The sequence below is a fragment of the Pipistrellus kuhlii genome, unplaced genomic scaffold (genome assembly GCF_014108245.1).
Source record: "Pipistrellus kuhlii isolate mPipKuh1 unplaced genomic scaffold, mPipKuh1.p scaffold_m20_p_58, whole genome shotgun sequence".
NCBI lineage: Eukaryota > Metazoa > Chordata > Mammalia > Chiroptera > Vespertilionidae > Pipistrellus > Pipistrellus kuhlii.
Genome location: NW_023425560.1, coordinates 646,263 through 663,755, shown reverse-complemented (window position 1 = coordinate 663,755; position 17,493 = coordinate 646,263). Strand labels below are relative to the sequence as shown.

Genomic DNA, 17,493 nt, shown 5'->3' with positions numbered 1-17,493 from the left:
AGACCCACACACAGACCCCACACACACACAGACACCCCTCCATACACACACACACAGACCCCCCTCCATACACACACAACCCCCCCCACACCCCCCTCCATACACACACAGACCCCCCACACAGACCCCCCTCCATACACACACAGACCCCCCACACAGACCCCCCTCCATACACACACAAACTCCCCCCACACCCCCCTCCATACACACACAGACCCCCCACACAGACCCCCCTCCATACACACACAGACCCCCCACACAGACCCCCCTCCATACACACACAGACCCCCCACACACACAGACCCACACACACACACAGACCCCCCTCCATACACACACACAGACCCCCCACACACACAGACCCCACACACACACAGACCCACACAGACACACACACACACACACACACAGACCCACACACACACACACAGACCCACACACACACACAGACCCACACAGACACACAGACCCACACACACACACAGACCCCCCTCCATACACACAGACCCCCCACACACAGACCCCCCTCCATACACACAGACCCCCACACACACAGACCCCCCTCTATACACACACACAGACCCCCCTCCATACACACACACAGACCCCCACACACACACAGACCCACACAGACACACACACACAGACCCCCCTCCATACAGACCCCACACACACACACAAACCCCCCTCTATACACACACAGACCCACACACACACAAGACACCCTACACACACACAGACCCCCTCCATACACACAGACCCACACACACACAGACCCCCCTCCATACACACAGACCCACACACACACAGACCCCCCTCCATACACACAGACCCACACACACACACAGACCCCTCCTCCATACACACAGACCCCCCCCACACACACACAGACTCCCCTCTATACACACACAGACTGCCTCACACACACAGACCCCCCCAGACCCCCCCCCACACACACAGACTCCCCTCTATACACACAGACCCCCCTCCACACACAGAGACCCCTCACACACACAGACCCCCACACACACACAGACCCCCCCACACACAGACTCCCCTCTATACACACAGACCCCCCCCCACACACACAGACTCCCCTCTATACACACAGACCGCCCCCCACACACAGACCCCCTCACACACACACAGACTCCCCTCTATACACACAGACCGCCCCCCACACACAGACCCCCTCACACACACACAGACTCCCCTCTATACACACAGACTCCCCTCCACATACACACAGACCCACACACACAGACTCCCCTCTATACACCCAGACCCCCCCCTCCACACACACAGACTCCCCTCTATACACACACAGACCCCCTCACACACACACAGACTCCCCTCTATACACACAGACCGCCCCCCACACACAGACCCCCTCACACACACACAGACTCCCCTCTATACACACAGACCGCCCCCTACACACAGACCCCCTCACACACACACAGACTCCCCTCTATACACACAGACCCCCCCTCCACACACACACAGACCCCCTCACACACACATAGACTCCCCTCTATACACACAGACTCCCCTCCACATACACACAGACCCACACACACAGACTCCCCTCTATACACACAGACCCACACACACAGACTCCCCTCTATACACACAGACCCCCCCCTCCACACACACACAGACCCACACACACAGACTCCCCTCCACATACACACAGACCCACACACACAGACTCCCCTCTATACACACAGACCCCCCCTACACACACACACACAGACCCACACACACAGACCCCCCTCCACACACACACAGACCCACCCATACACACACACACACACACACACAGCCCCCCGGCTGAGGGGACCATGCAGCCAGGGGGGCTGCCGGGTCCTGAGAATGGGGGACACCTCCCCAGCCCTCATCCCTCCAAACAACACAGACCTGGTGAGCCCCTCGCCCCACCCAGGCCTCTGCCCCGTCCCTTCCCTCCCTCTCTCTCCAGCCTCCCCTCCCCCGGGCCAGCCCTGCCCTCGGCCATCAGCGGCCTCAGGCTTCCTGCCCCATCATTGCCCCTGCGGGTGCTGCCCCACCCTGTGTCCCCCCAGACCCTGCCCTCAGGCTGTCCACCCGCCCATCCTGTGGGCGATGGAGGTAAGCAGGCAGCGCCAGTTCAAAGCGGGTGTGAGGGGCCCATCGCCCTGACCACCTGCAAACTGACCAGCGGAGGAGGCGGGGCCAGCCCAATCCATCCTCCGAAGGCGGAATGGTGGAGCAGGTGAGGGGCGGTGCCAGGCCAAGGCAGGGTGCCAGGCTGGGCTGCAGGGCTGCGAGGCTGGGGACAGGCCACAACCCGTGCACGAATGCGAGCACCAGACCTCTGGTTATTACTTACTGATAACGAACCACACCGTTCCCTAATGACTGATTGCTATCATCGTGCTGCATTCACTTCCCTTAGGCCTACACGCAGGCGCACCATTTCTCTCCACTAACACCAGCAGCGAGTATTTTAGCAGCCGGTGGCCACATCGTTAGTCTTGGACTGACTTGTTTGGTGTGCACCACATGAAATATTTCACTTTCAGAGAGCAAGGAAAATAGATTTATTTTCGTGATGCTCTTTTTAAAATTTATTTTTTACAGAGAGGGAGAGGGACAGAGAGTTAAAAACATCCATCAGCTGCCTCCTGCACACTCCCCACAGGGGATGTGCCCTTGACTGGAATTGAACCCGGAACCCTTCAGTCCGAAGGCCAACACTACCCACTGAGCCACACCGGTGAAGGCTTGTGATGCTTAATTTGTGCAGTTATTCAGTGTCTGGTAGTTAATGTTCAAGAAAAATGTTAGTTTTTGGCCTGGAGCAGCCGGGTCTGGTGTGGCCAGGCCCGGAGCAGCAGCTGCCAGGCTGGGAGCGGCCAGGCCTGGAGCAGCCAGGCTCGGAGCAGCCGGGCCCGGAGCAGCCAGGTCTGGTGGGGCCAGGCCAGGAGCAGTGGCTGCCAGGCTGGGAGCGGCCAGGCCCGGAGCAGCCAGGCTGGGAGCGGCCAGGCCTGGAGCAGCCAGGTCGGGTGCGGCCAGGCCAGGAGCAGCGGCTGCCAGGCTGGGAGCGGCCAGGCCCGGAGCAGCCAGGCTCGGAGCAGCCGGGCCCGGAGCAGCCAGGTCTGGTGGGGCCAGGCCAGGAGCAGCGGCTGCCAGGCTGGGAGTGGCCAGGCCCGAAGCAGCAGCAGCCAAGTCCAGAGCAACTAGGTCGGGAGCGGCAGTGGCCAGACCCGGAGCAGCCAGGCCCAGAACAGCTCGCTCCTCACCTGCCCCTGCCCCATGGCGGCCTCTCAGACATGGCTGGAAACTTTTGCGGGAACTTGAGGGTCTGCTGAATCAAGTGATGAAGGCTTAGATCTGGATGTGTTGAGTTAGTATAGCGCTGGGGTGTTGATCTGTGAGTGCCCTGTGTGGGGCCTGGATGAGGTTGGTTGACCTATTTGGAAATGCCTTTTGTGTGAAGTGTATCATTGGGCATGTGGAGGTATTATTGATATGAGAAAATGCTAAGTAACTGATTTACTATCTGAAAAGGGATTTACTATCGGGGAAAGGGAGGGAGGAAGAGACTGAACATAAACTGTACACCTATGGATGAGGACTATGGGGGATGGGGAGGGGGCGGAGGGTGGGGTGGGAACCTGGTAGAGGGGGGAAGAAATGAGGAACCTTTGTAATAATATGAACAATAAAGATTGATTAAAAAAAAAAAAGAAAAATGTTAGTTTTTATTAAAATGTTCTATTGTTTTGTGTGAACGATGACTCATTTAGTTCAGCACTTTGAATTCAGCCTGTCTCTATCAAAATGAAAATTGAGGCTTTTGGGGTTTTTTTTGCGGCCACATCCACTTACACTGGTCTACTGGGCCCGAGTTGGCCTTTGAGTGTGACATGCTTGGAGCCTATGCCAGGACTTCCTTCCTTCTTCCCCCCTTAAATGTACTTTTATTGATTTCAGAGAGGACAGGAGAGAGAGACAGAAACGTCGATGATGGGAGAGGATCACTGACCGGCTGCCTCCTGCACGCCTGCCCTGGGGATCCGGCCTGCAAGCAGGCCTGTGCCCTGTCGGGGAGCTGAACTGGGACCTCCTGGTTCAGAGGCCTGCACTCAGCCCTGAGCCTTGCCCGGGCGATTCCCTCCTTTTTAAGGCGGAATATCACTCCACTGCATGGACGGACCACGCCCGCCTGTAGACGGGGTGTCTGCGGTCAGTGCACAGGGGTCAGGGCTTCAGTATGTGACCTCGTCCCAGCACCCCCGTGCCCCCAGCCCCGGAGGCAGGCCCGTACCTCTGCTCCCCGTGTCCGCAGCTGCGGAAACCTGCGCGGCCAGATCCCAGGACGGCCAGATCCCAGGACGGCCAGATCCCAGGACGGCCAGATCCCAGGGCGGCCAGATCCCAGGACGGCCAGATCCCAGGGCGGCCAGATCCCAGGGCGGCCAGATCCCAGGGCGGCCAGATCCCAGGACGGCCAGATCCCAGGGCGGCCAGATCCCAGGACGGCCAGATCCCAGGACGGTCAGATGCCCAGGACGGCCAGATCCCAGGGCGGCCAGATCCCAGGACGGCCAGATCCCAGGGCGCGTGCGCGCAGGGACCAGCCTGCGGGGCAGAGGCCCAGCCGCAGGGCTGCCAGGCCTGGAGGAGCGGCTGCCCGGGCTGGGTAAGAGCCGCTGGTGGAGGCGGCCTCCAGGGAGGGGAGGGGGGCAGGCCGGTGGAGTTGGGTCAGAAACGGTGCGTTGGCTGTGCAGGCCCTGCAGTCCCAGCTCAGATCCGGGCCGGGAGGTTGGAGGGGGAGCTGGGGGCCAATGTGGCCGTGTCAGTGACACAGGAAGCTCAGGACATGAACCCTGCCGCCCCCCAGCCCCAGCCCAACACCAGAGCCCTCCACCCCTCCCCACGCCCTCCGAGGTGGGCGGCCGCTCAGGGACCAGCTGGGTCGGGCTCTGCGGGACCTCTTCCCAGAGTGGTAGCCCCAGGCCCCCGGCGTCAGGGCCCCTAGCCCTCTGCTCCCCTGCACTCGCCGCCTGAAGGGGCGCTGAGGGGCGGGTGGAGCCCACGCGATGCTGATGGACACGGGATGTGGGGTGGGGAGCAGGCGAAGATGGCGTGGGGGTTGGGGAGACGGGGGCCTGGGTCCCAGGCAGAGTTTGAGGCTGGCTGGGAGAGGAGTGGGCGCCAGGCTCCGTGGGCCGCCTGCTGGGGGCAGGGAGGCGCGGGCGGTGGCCAGCAGCTGGGATCGAGCCCCCCTTCCCGCGGGGTGTTCCCCCCCACCCCCCCACCCCCCGTACTTGCTGCTCTTTGCTTTGGTGGTAACTTCTGTTTAACCCTCACCTAGGACTTCCCCATTGACTTTGGAGAGTGGAAGAGAGAGGGAGAGACTGACTCCTGCATGTGCCCCAAGACCAGGGCCCGGGCCGGGAAGGAGCCCACCACCGAGGTCTGTGCCCTTGACTGGAATCGAACCCGGGACCCTTCCGTCCGCAGGCCAACACTCTAAGTCTGAGCCACGCTGTGCTGGCGGCACCTTCTATGGGACACGGGGCCCGGGATCCGTTCCGAGTGCAGGGCGCAGCGAGGTCTGTGAGCGTGCTGTCTTCAGGCAACAGACCCCGGCCCAGGCAGGAGCCCTGGGGCCTCCCCTGGGTGCCCTGCGCTGCTGTGGCGCCCACCTGGCCCTGTGCCCTGGGGCACCAGCCCTTTCCAGCCCTGCAGTCTGCACACACCTGCTGACGGGCAGACCACGCCTCTGCTCTTCCTGTAGCCTGGACGCCCAGGGTCTCCGCTCAGGCTTCCCCCTCCCTGTCTTCCCTGGTGCTGGGCTCCCAGAACTCAGGGTGCCCTCCACTCAGGGACCCCGCGGCGGCCGTGGCCCGCGGCCCGGGGAGCGCCGCGCTTCGCGTTGGGTCCAGGGTTCCGACGCCGTGGTCGCCGCTCCTCTGTCCCCTCCCTGTGCCCCGCGGACCCGCCGGCCAGACCGAGCCCAGGGGCGACTGAGGCACAGCCGCGGGCACTGCGCTCTCCCCCTGGCACCTCGGGGTCCGCCCCGTCTCACCTCCACGGCGGGCACTCGGCTGCCCCGCCCTTGTGGAGTGTGACCCGCAACCACAGCGAATGCACTGCCCGCCCTCACAGTCCTGACGGTCACTTCCTCTTCACGGGACTCACGGGGGACAGTGCTGACACCTCACCTGCTGCGGGACTGCATCCACCCGGCAGGTCCCCTTCCGCCAGCATCGGCCCCCGCCCCGGCCCTCACCACACCGCCGCCCGTCTGTGACCCACAATCCGGACTATTGTCTTAAATATGTTCTTATTGATTTCAGAGAGGAAGGGAGAGGCATCCATGAGAATCACGGATCGGCTGCCTCCTGCACGCCCCCTACCGGGACCGAGCCCGCAACCAGGCATGTGCCCTGGACTGGGATCGAACCCGGGACCCTTCAGCCCGCAGGGGGACGCTCAGTCCCTGAGCCCACCGGGCAGGGTCTAATGCCTTAAGCAACACACCGGACACAGCCAAGGCTCCGGGCGCAACAGGAACTCCCCGGAGTAACGGGCCGGTTCGCCTCCGGCGGCGGGGCTCCAGCTGGAGGCCCCGGCGTGGGTGCGGTGTGCACGGCCTCCCGGAAAACCCGCCTCCGACAGGTGGGCGTCCCTCCGAGGCCAGCCCCCCCTCCCCCGCTCTCTCCGGGCACGAAGCGCGGGAAGAGCCGGCTTCTCCGGAGCCTTCCGCACCCGCCGAGGTTCGCCCGCGCTCGGCTCACAGACACGGGAAGATGCTCCGCGGGCTCGCCCTCCTCGGGCGCGGCCTGCGCGGGCACACAGGTGCTCGGCGCACGGCAGGGGCGGACGAGGGCGGCCCAACCCGCTCCCACCGGCAAGGGCGCCCCGGCCTCCCGGGCCTCGGAGCCCCCAGGCGGCGCGCGCGGCAGCCCCGGGCCCCGCGGCGGAGCGGCGTCCCTCGCCGCCGCCGCGCAGGCGCGCACTCCCGCGGCGCCACGCCCCTCCCCTGACGTCAGGTCGTCCCCGGAGCGGACCGTGGGCGGCGCCATGTCACGTTACGGCGGACGGCGAGCCTATGCCGGCGTCACCACGCAGCGTCTCGCCGAGGCCCCGCCCCGACGACGACGTCACCGCGGACGCCAGGCGGGCGCCGCCATGTCGGGGGTCCTCGTCGCGGGCGCGCAGGTGTCTTCATAAGATGCCGGCCCGGCGGCGGCGCCCGGCGTTCCCCCCCCAAGATGGCGTCCATGCGGGAGAGCGACACGGGCCTGTGGCTGCACAACAAGCTGGGCGCCACGGACGAGCTGTGGGCGCCGCCCAGCATCGCGTCGCTGCTCACGGCCGCGGTCATCGACAACATCCGCCTCTGCTTCCACAGCCTCTCGTCGGCCGTGAAGCTCAAGCTGCTGCTCGGGACGCTGCACCTCCCGCGCCGCGCGGTGGACGAGGTGAGGCGGCGGCGCGCGGCGGCCTCCGGGACGCGGCCGCGGCGCGGACACGCGGGGCCGGCGGCGTGGGAGGCGGGGCGCGGGCAGTGTGCGCGGGGGCCGAGGGGGCGCGGCCGGGACCCGGCGGGGAGCCCCTCGGAGGACGGCCCGGCGGCTGCGCCCCACGAAGCGGCCGCCGCGCGGGGCCGCGCACGCCGTGGCCTCCCCCGCCCGTGTCTGCGTCACGCGAGCCGGGGGTTTGGGTTGGTTTCCCCGCGACGCGCGTCAGGCTCTGGTCGCGCCAACGGAGCCGAGCGCCCAACCGCCGCCCCACCCCCTCGCGGTGTCCGCGCCGCGCGTGGGCCCGGGGCCGCGTCCGGTCCCTGGTGGGCGCCGGGGCCGAGCCCACGCGCCCGCGCTTGTGTCTTCGGGTTTATGGTGTTCATGGTGACCATGGTGTCCATGGGCCCGTGGAGGGCGGGGCACGGAGGCTCCGCTCGGCCGGGCCCCCGGTAGGTGCCGCCTGTGTGGACCCCAGGGCGGAGGGCGGAGGGCGGGACCCGGGGCCGGGGAGCCAGGGCTGGCCCGCGCCCCGCTGGGGACGGCGCTGGGGCCCCGCCGGCCCCGGCGCCCGGCCTCCCTCTCGCCTCCCGTCCCGTGGAGCTGCCACGGACGCTGCTCGGCTGGAGGTGCGCAGCCATATGGCTGGTGCTTGTGGGCGTGGAAGCGGCCACCACCAGGGACACCGCCCTCCGTGCGTCTCCGGTTCCCGCGCTCCATCCGGACGCCCCGGGATGTGCCCCCTCCGCCCCCCGATGCCCCTGTCGTTACCCAAAAGCGGCCGGTTCAGGCCTCAAAGGCCGGCTGCGTCCAGACGAGCTTCGCCCCCGAAGGAGAGACAAGGAGAAAGGCGCTGAGGTCTAAGAGTCGCTGAGAACCGTGGGAAGCAGCAGATAGAGTTTCAGACCAGGACAGAGCAAGTGCTCCAGTGTGTCACCTGAGGGGCAGGGGGAGCCCCGGGGGAGCCCCCGGGGGAGCGGGAGGGGCCCGCCTGGGGCTGGGGCTGGGGGCCGCCGGGGCGGGAGGGGGCAGTGGGGGCTGGAGGAGACTCACTGAGCCCGAGCTGAGCACAGGCCCAGGCTGCCTGGCCGGCGGCCTCAGCCAGGAGCAGAAGCCCCAGAGGCTCTGCGAACATCCTGAGCTCGCGGACTCGGAGCTGGGGGCTCCGGCACATTAGACACAGCCAGCCCTCGCCTGTCTGTTGGCCAAACCCTCTGCGTCGAGAACCGAGTTCCCCTTCTCTGACAGCAAAGGGCCAACTGGGAGACACGGGCCCCAGCGGCAGAGCCAGGCCCACCGTCACTGTTCAGGCCTGAGACCCGGGGTAGCCATGTCCAGGGGACAGGACAATTCGGTCTTCATCCTCCCCTCACCTGTGCCCAGCTCTCCTCTTCACCAGATTTCCTTTGAGGTGGGGCCCCCGGGGCCGGCTGCCTTCCCCCTCCGCCGGTGTGCTGCTGGTCAGGAGACAGGTCCACAGGTCTCTCCCCGCCACCTTCCTGTCGGCCTGAGTGTACCCTCCAGCTCGGTGCCAGGCGGCTGTGGCTAGAGCCAGGACTCCTACGCGGACGCGGCCCCGAGGGCCCCGGTCTTCCCCAGCAGTTGGGGCGTGTGGGGGGCACCCGTGCACGCTGGGTTCCTGGAGTTGCGGGAAATGCGTCTGACTTGATGACATCTGATGGGTCCAGCCCTGTGTGTGGGGATGGTGCCTGGACTGTGGGGCCCGGAGTCTGCAGTGGCTAATGCCGGGGCCGTTAGGCCGGACTGAGTCCCTGTGGTAAGAGCACAGTCCTGCACCTGCCACCTCTCCTGACGCAGCCCTCGCACGATTCCTGGGCGTCCCGGCCACTCGCTCGGCCTGTCTCATGCCCTGCTTACGACCCTCCCTTCTCAGCTCCACCCACAGGCGCTGGTTGGGACTTTGAGGAAGACAGGTTGACTTTGGTTTGTTCGGGTTAAATCATCTCCATATCACATCTTACAGATTATGAGTGTAGCATGTCTCTAGATCTTTAATGTTTGTTGTAAAGCTATGGTTTTCTCCTGGGAGGCCTCCATCTTCTGTTCGGGTATTTCCGGATATTTCATGCTCGTTCGTGTTGCCATTTACTTCTTCCCGCCTCCCCGCAGTCACCTGGACCCTCCAGGACCCTGCCTCCTCCTGATGGGGGGGGGGGCACTTTCACTCCTGCCAATAGTGAGACAGTGTTTCCCATGGCTTTTCGGAGAGACTTTTTATCTGGTTATGAAAATTCTTTCCTATCCCTAGAATTTAAAAATATTTATTTTAATCAGGAATGAGTTTTTTTTAAATATATTTTATTGATTTTTTACAGAGAGGAAGAGAGAGGGATAGAGAGTTAGAAACATCAATGAGAGAGAATCATCGAACAGCTGCCTCTTGCACACCCCCTACTGGGGATGTGCCCACAACCAAGGTACATGCCCTTGACCGGAATCGAACCTGGGACCTTCCAGTCCGCAGGCCGATGCTCTATCCACTGAGCCACACCGGTTTCGGCTGGAATGAGTTTTAACAGCTCTGTTGAGATGTATAGCTCGCATACCATCAGTTCACCCGGTATAGGTACAGTTGAGTTGTGTTTTAGTATATCATCCTAATAAATTGTAGGACACCTCATCAGCCACAAAATAAACCCTGTGCCAATTACCAGGCTCCCCCCACCCCAGCCCCAAGCAACCACTGATCTCGTCTGTGTCTCCTGGTTTTCCTGGTCTGGCTTTCATGCACATGGACTCCTATGACTGTGCTCTTGATGACTGGCTCGTCTGTGTCTCCTGGTTTTCCTGGTCTGGCTTTCATGCACATGGACGGACTCCTATGACTGTGCTCTTGATGACTGGCTCCTGTGACTTGGCGCAGTGTTTCCCAGGCTCATCCGTGCGGATCCGTGCTGCTTCCTTTTTGTGACTGAAGCGCCTTCCGCTCTGTTCGCGCTGCCACCCGCTGAGCTGGCGCCTCCTGTGGCTGCTGTGGAAACACTGTGCAGGACAGTGTTTGTGGACGTGGTTCTGTTTGCACCGAGGACTGTGCTCTCCATTCTCGGGGGCACCTGTGGGCTGTGGCCATGTCCCCGCTCACACCTGCAGGGAGGCGTGGCCAGGAGGGGGGCAGCCACGGGGCGGGGCCTCCGCTGGCCACAGGAGCTCTGGGAGCCGGGCGCCGTGGGCAGAGCGGCATTGGGGGAAGAACTCGGCCTGTCAGGCGCTGAGGGGATCGGAGCGCAGCCCCACGTCCCCCTGGGGCTCCGGCGTGCTGGCCGCCTCCAGGAGCGTCTGGTGCTGTTCGGGGTCTCCTGAGGCTCCTGCCCGCGTCGGCACCTCCTGTTCTGAGTCCAGCACCTGCTGACTCCCGGCCCACAGAGCAGTGCGAGCGCCACACGCCTGCCTTCCCTGCCCTCCCAGGAGTGCCCCTGCCCTCGGCCTGAGGGGGGCTGACCCGGCCCCGGGGCGTCGGGCCATCCGCCCGCCCGCCCGCCCACCCGGCCTGCTGCTCCCGTCCTCACCCCTGGGCCCAGCGGGCCTCATCAGCAGGCTCCAGACGGTGTGGCCGGAGTGGCTCTTAGCAGCACGCACTCTGGCGGAGACAAGGTGTGGGCTCTTGTAGATGCCCGTCAGTGCCCGGGGCCGCGTGCGAGGAGCCTGGTGCTGCTGTGGGAGGCTGGGGCAAGGGGCTGCCCAGCAGGAGGGTAGCCACAGGTGGTGGGGCACTAGATCTGGGTGGGCCCTGCAGCCTGGTGGAGGCTGGGGGCACCAGGAAGGGGGCCCTGGCAGGGGCGGGGGCTGCAGGGGGTTTTGTATGTAGAAACAGGATGGTGGCCGCTCTGTGCGCTGTTCCTGCGCGCACGGCTCCGGCAGGGTGGCGGGCAGGAGGGGCCGCTGAGGACACCCTCTCTCCCGCAGATGAAGGGTGCCCTGACAGAGATCATCCAGCTGGCCACCCTAGACTCGGACCCCTGGGTGCTCATGGTGGCCGACATCCTCAAGTCCTTTCCCGACACGGGCTCGCTTAACCTCGATCTCGAAGAGCAGAACCCCAACGTTCAGGACATTCTGGGAGAACTCCGAGAGAAGGGTACGTGCCTGGGTGCTTTGTGCTGGGAGGAGGCTTCCCGAGAGGAACCGTCGTTTTAAAACGCACCGGTCTCAGAGAGTTAGCGCGGGCACCCTTCACGACGGAGCCGGGCGCTGCGCTGCGGCCCGGCACCTGCCACTGACTCGGTGGAAGAGCCGGGGGAGGCCGCCGAGGCCGCTGGTCTGGCAGGCGCTGCTCCAGGCCGGGTAGGAGGCTGCAGGCCGACCCCCACCCCCTCCTAACTGGGCTGCTTCTGGGCGGACAGTGGGTGAGTGCGAGGCGTCGGCCATGCTGCCCCTTGAGTGCCGGTACCTGAACAAGAGCGCCCTGACCACGCTCGCCGGCCCGCTCACGCCCCCCGTGAAGCACTTCCAGCTGAAGAGGAAGCCGAAGAGCGCCACGCTGCGCGCCGAGCTGCTGCAGAAGTGTGAGTGCCGCCCGCCCGCGCCCGTCTGGCCCTGTCCCAGCTCCTTTAGGCTCCGCTTTAGCGGCCTTTTCGGTCAGAGCCTGCGTGAGGTTGGGGTTTAGAACTCTTAGCTGCTGCCTGCACTGGGTTCCAAGACCCGTTTTAGAAGCTGGAAAGCCTTCAGGCTGAAGGATCTCTACTCTTAGCTGTGAAATGAAGTTTGTGCCGAGGCCCACGGGCGACGACAGGCGGGCTCGCCCAGGCTCCTGCTGCTGTCCCTCCGCCTGGTTCTCGGGCGCAGGTGCCCTGGCGCGGCTGTTACAGGGTTCTCGCTGCTCCCAGCTGGCGGCTTAGGAAGTGTGTGTGTGGCCAGTCGTGGCCAGGAAGCAGGGAACTCCATTCCTTCAGCCAAATAGCTTTGTGCTGGGAGGATGTTATTAATATCCATTCCATAACCACTCAAAACCAAACTTGACTGAAACACGGACTGGACGGATATTAATAACACACATACACGCCCCGCCGTAGAGAATTGGAATAAAACCAGCAGCTGTCCTCGTGTGGCCCCAGGGCGTGGGCGCGTGTCGCGGGAGGGGTGGAGCACAGTTCACACCAAGGGAAGGGCAGGTCCTGTGCGCACGCTGACATGCTCCCCTCCCCTGCAGCCACCGACGCCGCCCAGCAGCTGAAGAGGAGTGCGGGGGTGCCCTTCCACGCCAAGGGCCGGGGGCTGCTCCGCAAGATGGACACCACCAGTAAGGCCCGCGCCTGGCCCTCTGCCTCTGGCTCAGGCCCGAGGCCGGGGGCCGCCGCCCAGGGGTGGGTGGGGCCGTCGGGAGCTGGCCCGGTGTGTCCTTGCCGATGCCGCGGGGTGGGGTGGGGGCGGGGGCATGGAGCCGCTCAGGAGGGCAGGAGACGGGCGAGGTGCTGCCTGCAGGAAGGCCAAGTGCTGGATGTGGCTGCCCACGTGGTTCGGTGTTTTTGGCAAAAATGTCGTAGGTTGGCTGTGATGTTGCTGGCTGCGGCCTTCTCTGCCGAGCGGCGCCCTGGTGCAGAGCGCTTGTTCAGGCGAGGGCAGCCGTCTCGCGCGTGGCAGGGCCGCGCTCAGGGCCCCGGGGAGCGGCCTCGGCACCGCACGGCTCGCACGGCTCAGACAGGCCCCGCTGGTCGTGGCTGCGCCGGTGACGCACCTCCTCCCACAGCCCCGCTCAAAGGCATCCCGAAGCAGGCGCCCTTCCGGAGCCCCACGGCCCCCAGCGTCTTCAGCCCTGCCGGGACCCGGACCCCCATGCCCCCCTCGAGGACACCTCTGCGCAAGGAGAGGGGCGTGAAGGTGGGCACGCCCTCGGTGTCGGCCCCTCATGGCCAGCCTGGCGCGCTCACACTGTAGCTAAGGGTGTCTTCTGTCTGTCTGTCTGTCTGTCTGCACAGCTGCTGCACATTTCTGAGCTGGATACGGTCGGTGCCGGCCGAGAGGCAAAGAGAAGGAGGAAGACGCTGGGTACGTACCTGGGGCTCCGCCGGGGCCTGGTCTCAGCGGCCGCCTCCCTGGAGGGCGGCGCAGGGGGAGCCCTGGGCCTGGGCGCGTGTTCTTTGCCCGGAGATGTGCGTGAAGGGCCGGCTTGGGCAGCATTTCGGGGCTCCTTGCTGAGCCTGCTTGCGGAGGGCCACCGGGCACTGACGAGGCTCTGCCCACAGACACGGAAGTGGTGGAAAAGCCAGCCAAGGAGGAGACGGTGATCGAGAACGCCACCCCCGACTACGCAGCCGGCCTGGTGTCCACACAGGTAGGGCTCCTGCCAGAGCCTCTCGCGGCCAGGGTGCTCCCTCTCGTCCCGGTCCTTAGCCACTAACGTATGTTGTCGGAGAATACATGTGTGCACACGTGTACACACGGTGTGTATGCGTGTGGACATGCATATAAGAGGCGGTGCTGGCCAGGCCCTTCCCTGCGGGCACTGGTCCCAGGCCTCTTCTGGGAGAGACCACGCACTGTCTTCCAGAAACTCGGGGCTCTGAACAGCGAGCCTTCGCTGCCCTCCACCAGCTACCTGCCTGCCACCCCCAGCGTGGTCCCGGCCTCATCCTACATCCCCAGCTCCGAGACCCCGCCAGGTAGGCCCCACAGCACCCACCTGCCCGGGCCCTCCCGCCCTGCTGTGCTGGCTGGAATGTGCCCAGCCCTTCTTGGGGCAACAGGCAGCTGCCCCAGCTGCAACTCCAGGGGGACGTGGCCAAGATGGCAGCAGCGCAGGGCTGTGGTCCCCTCCCAGTCCCAGGACGTCCAAGAGGACAGGGCGGCCAGAGACGGCCTTGGGGTCTGCCGGCCAGCTGGGCTCCAGGAGGCTGCCTCCTGCCTCCTCCGATGACCGGGGCAGGGGCACCTGGCTGCAGGGCAGGGCTCTCTGCAGCCTGTGCCCACCCCTGGGCTGGCGGTGCTGCTCGTGGCTTCTGCCCCGCAGCGGGCAGAGGCTCCTGCTGGTCGGAGCCTGGAGAACCCAGGTCTCAGGGCCGACAGCTGCACAAGCCAGGCAGTGTGGGCAGGACGGTCACGACCAGGCAGGGCCGGCACAGAGCCTGGGGGAGGGTCCCTCAACGGGCCTCCCTGTGCTTACAGCCCCACCTTCCCGGGAAGCCAGCCGGCCCCCCGAGGAGCCCAGCACCCCGAGCTCTGCCCTGCCAGCACAGTTCAAGCAGAGGGCACCCATGTACAACAGCGGCCTGAGCCCAGCCACGCCCACACCCACGCCTGCAGCGCCCGCCTCACCCCTGACGCCCACCACACCCCCGGCGGCCGCCCCCGCTGCCCAGGCACCTCCGGTGGCCATGGTGGCCCCACAGACTCAGCCCCCTGCCCAGCAGCAGCCCAAGAAGAATCTGTCCCTCACGGTAGGTGTGCCCGGCAGTGGAGGTGCCAGTGGTGCCTGGCAGGGCCTGCGGGTGGAGGGAAGCAGGACCGGGCTGCGGGCCAGGCACTCACCCCCTGCCCGCACCGCAGAGAGAGCAGATGTTTGCTGCGCAGGAGATGTTCAAGACAGCCAACAAGGTCACGCGGCCCGAGAAGGCCCTCATCCTGGGCTTCATGGCCGGCTCCCGAGGTGGGTTCGTGTGGGAGGCCCTGGGCCCTGCAGGGGCGGGGGGTCGGCTCCTTGGCCCCAGGACCCGCCCAGCAGCCTGCACCCTCCACAGAGAACCCGTGCCAGGAGCAGGGGGACGTGATCCAGATCAAGCTCAGCGAGCACACGGAGGACCTGCCCAAGTCGGACGGCCAGGGCAGCACCACCATGCTGGTGGACACCGTGTTCGAGATGAACTACGCCACGGGCCAGTGGACACGCTTCAAGAAGTACAAGCCCATGGCCAACGTGTCCTAGGGTCGCCCGCCACCGCCCCGGCTGAGCGGCTCCGGCTGAGCGGCAGGCCTCCGTCGTGTTGCCGAGCCCCGCCCCCAGCTGTAGCCTTGTTCTCGGGGTGTTTTGGACTTATTTTTTAAGTTTTAGGATGGGTTACTTTTTGTGTGATCTAAGTCACTTTTCTGGATTAAATATTACATTTTTGAATGTTAAAGTTAACCAAAAAAATTTTAACTTCCTAATTTTAGTGACAGCTCTGCCTGTTATAGATTTTTTTATTTTTCTTAAATTCCATTGCCCTCAAGGTTGAGGGGACCAAAGGGGGGCCAAGCGGGCTGAGAACAGTGGGGACAGACAGTCCCGCCCATGTTTTCTACTTGTCTTTTGTACAGTGTGAGCATTGAGACCAGTCTCCGCACCTGTGTTCTTGTACAAACTACCTGAGCAATTAAAGTTTAGCTTTTCTACAGGAAGCTCAGGACCGTGTGTTTGGGACGGGGGGGGGGGGGGGGGGGGGGGGGGGAACACCTATGGGAGGCTCTTTCCCTCCCACCACATCACCTTCGAGGGGGATTTGGAACTTTTAAAATTATCACACACACACAGTCTCACAATCAGATCTACGCTCGCTGTTTTGATGTCCGTTGGACTCCCAAGACCAGCCTCTCCGCTCCGCCTCCTCTGAGGGGAGGGCCTTGTAGTGACAACTGAGACCAGAACCTCACGCTGCTGCCCATGTAACACACGTTTAAGAAAAGAGCCTTTCAAAGTTTTTAATACAAAAATATTGACACACAATTTTCCAAACACAACTTCCACGTTAAATGCTATTTCTCCCCATGTTGGCAATCCCCGAGTCTACATTTCCATACATCCCCTGACGTGAGCTTCAAGTTTCAGAGTCCGTCAGAACACGCTAGCACCATGGTCCTACGGAGGCCTGGCCGCAGGGCCCCGACACCAGGAGGCACCGAGGCTGAGGTTAGGTTCTGACAGTTCACACCCCAATGGCACGGGCACCGCGCTCCTCGGACTCCATGGACAGGCTGCCTCCGCTCCCGACAGCAGGTCGTCCTGGGAGACGGCTCTGTCCACTGACCGGGTTCCCGAGAGAGAAATACTTCAGCGGCATCAGCACAGACCTGAGTGTGAGGCCCTGGAACCGGGGACAGCGACAGACCTCCACCTGCGTGGGGGCCGGACTGGCCTCCCCAGTGGTCCCTGCTGAGGCGGACACGCTCCTGGGCCTTGGAGCCGGCTGGGGAGCCATGACCACACTGGGCATAGGTTCCCGACGCCAAGGAATCCTGAGGTTGGCCATTTTATTTTGTTTCTGCTTCACATTAATGACAAAAGGGCTGAAACATGTTCGGAGACAAACCCCACACCACCCCCGAGACGGAGTCCCTCAGCCCCAGGGGAAGGCCCTTCAGGCTCCGGCTCTCCTCCAACGGCCGGTCCTGCCCCATCATGGTTTTCTAAAGACTCAAAAGGTAGTGTTATTTGCTCATCAGTTTAACAGTTTTGGGAGAAAGGGCAGCTATATTGAAAATAATGTTTCTAGTATTTCCTTCAAGATCATTTAAAATTTGGAAATACCAAAATGACACAATCACAAGAGTTGACTGCTGTCAAGTATGAAATTCATTGCTCCCCAAAGTGCACTGCCAACCCAAGTCGGGTGTCCTGATGTAGCCGCCCAGCAGGGCAGGATGGGTGGCTAAGCAAGGCCACAGCCCCAGTGCCCAGACCTCACACAGTGCGCGAAGCCGGCAGGACGTAAGGAGCGTAACTAAACCAAGCCAGCGTTTCCTTAAGACGATTTAGAAGTAACGGACTGAAACACTCCACAGCCCGTCAGGCAAGCGGGCTTCCATCAGAACCGAACCCACACAGGCGCGGTCGGGCCAACGCTCTGGCCTCTCCTTCTGGTTCTGTGTGGTGATTCCCGGGTCACAAGAGAAGGGCTGGTGACCTGCCAGGAAAACCACCGTGGGCCTGGAGGCCAGGACCCACAGCCCCAGGGGGCACACTGGTCTCAGCCTGGCAGACCCACCCCAGCACCAGTCACAACCTGGAGGAGAGAAGGGCCTGGGGCACAGCCACCTGCAACTCAGGACC

At 63.8% G+C, this 17,493-nt stretch overlaps 1 protein-coding gene across 3 annotated transcripts; it reads left to right on the top strand.

Moving 5' to 3' along the window:
* The first annotated feature begins 7,130 nt into the window (after positions 1 to 7,130).
* NELFA (negative elongation factor complex member A) lies at positions 7,131 to 15,845 on the top strand. 3 transcript variants are annotated; one of them, XM_036417161.2, is made up of 11 exons: positions 7,131 to 7,478; positions 11,442 to 11,613; positions 11,879 to 12,040; positions 12,685 to 12,774; positions 13,222 to 13,352; positions 13,451 to 13,520; positions 13,718 to 13,806; positions 14,023 to 14,134; positions 14,637 to 14,908; positions 15,018 to 15,117; positions 15,209 to 15,845. In XM_036417161.2, exons 1-11 carry the CDS (start codon positions 7,269 to 7,271, stop codon positions 15,391 to 15,393), a joined length of 1,593 nt encoding a protein of 530 aa, XP_036273054.1. In that variant the 5' UTR covers positions 7,131 to 7,268; the 3' UTR covers positions 15,394 to 15,845. The 3 variants fall into 3 exon arrangements, with proteins under 3 accessions (XP_036273054.1, XP_036273053.1, XP_036273052.1); XM_036417160.2 differs by having other exon boundaries at positions 14,616 to 14,908; XM_036417159.2 differs by lacking the exons at positions 11,879 to 12,040; positions 12,685 to 12,774 and having other exon boundaries at positions 14,616 to 14,908.
* The last annotated feature ends 1,648 nt before the right edge of the window (positions 15,846 to 17,493 follow it).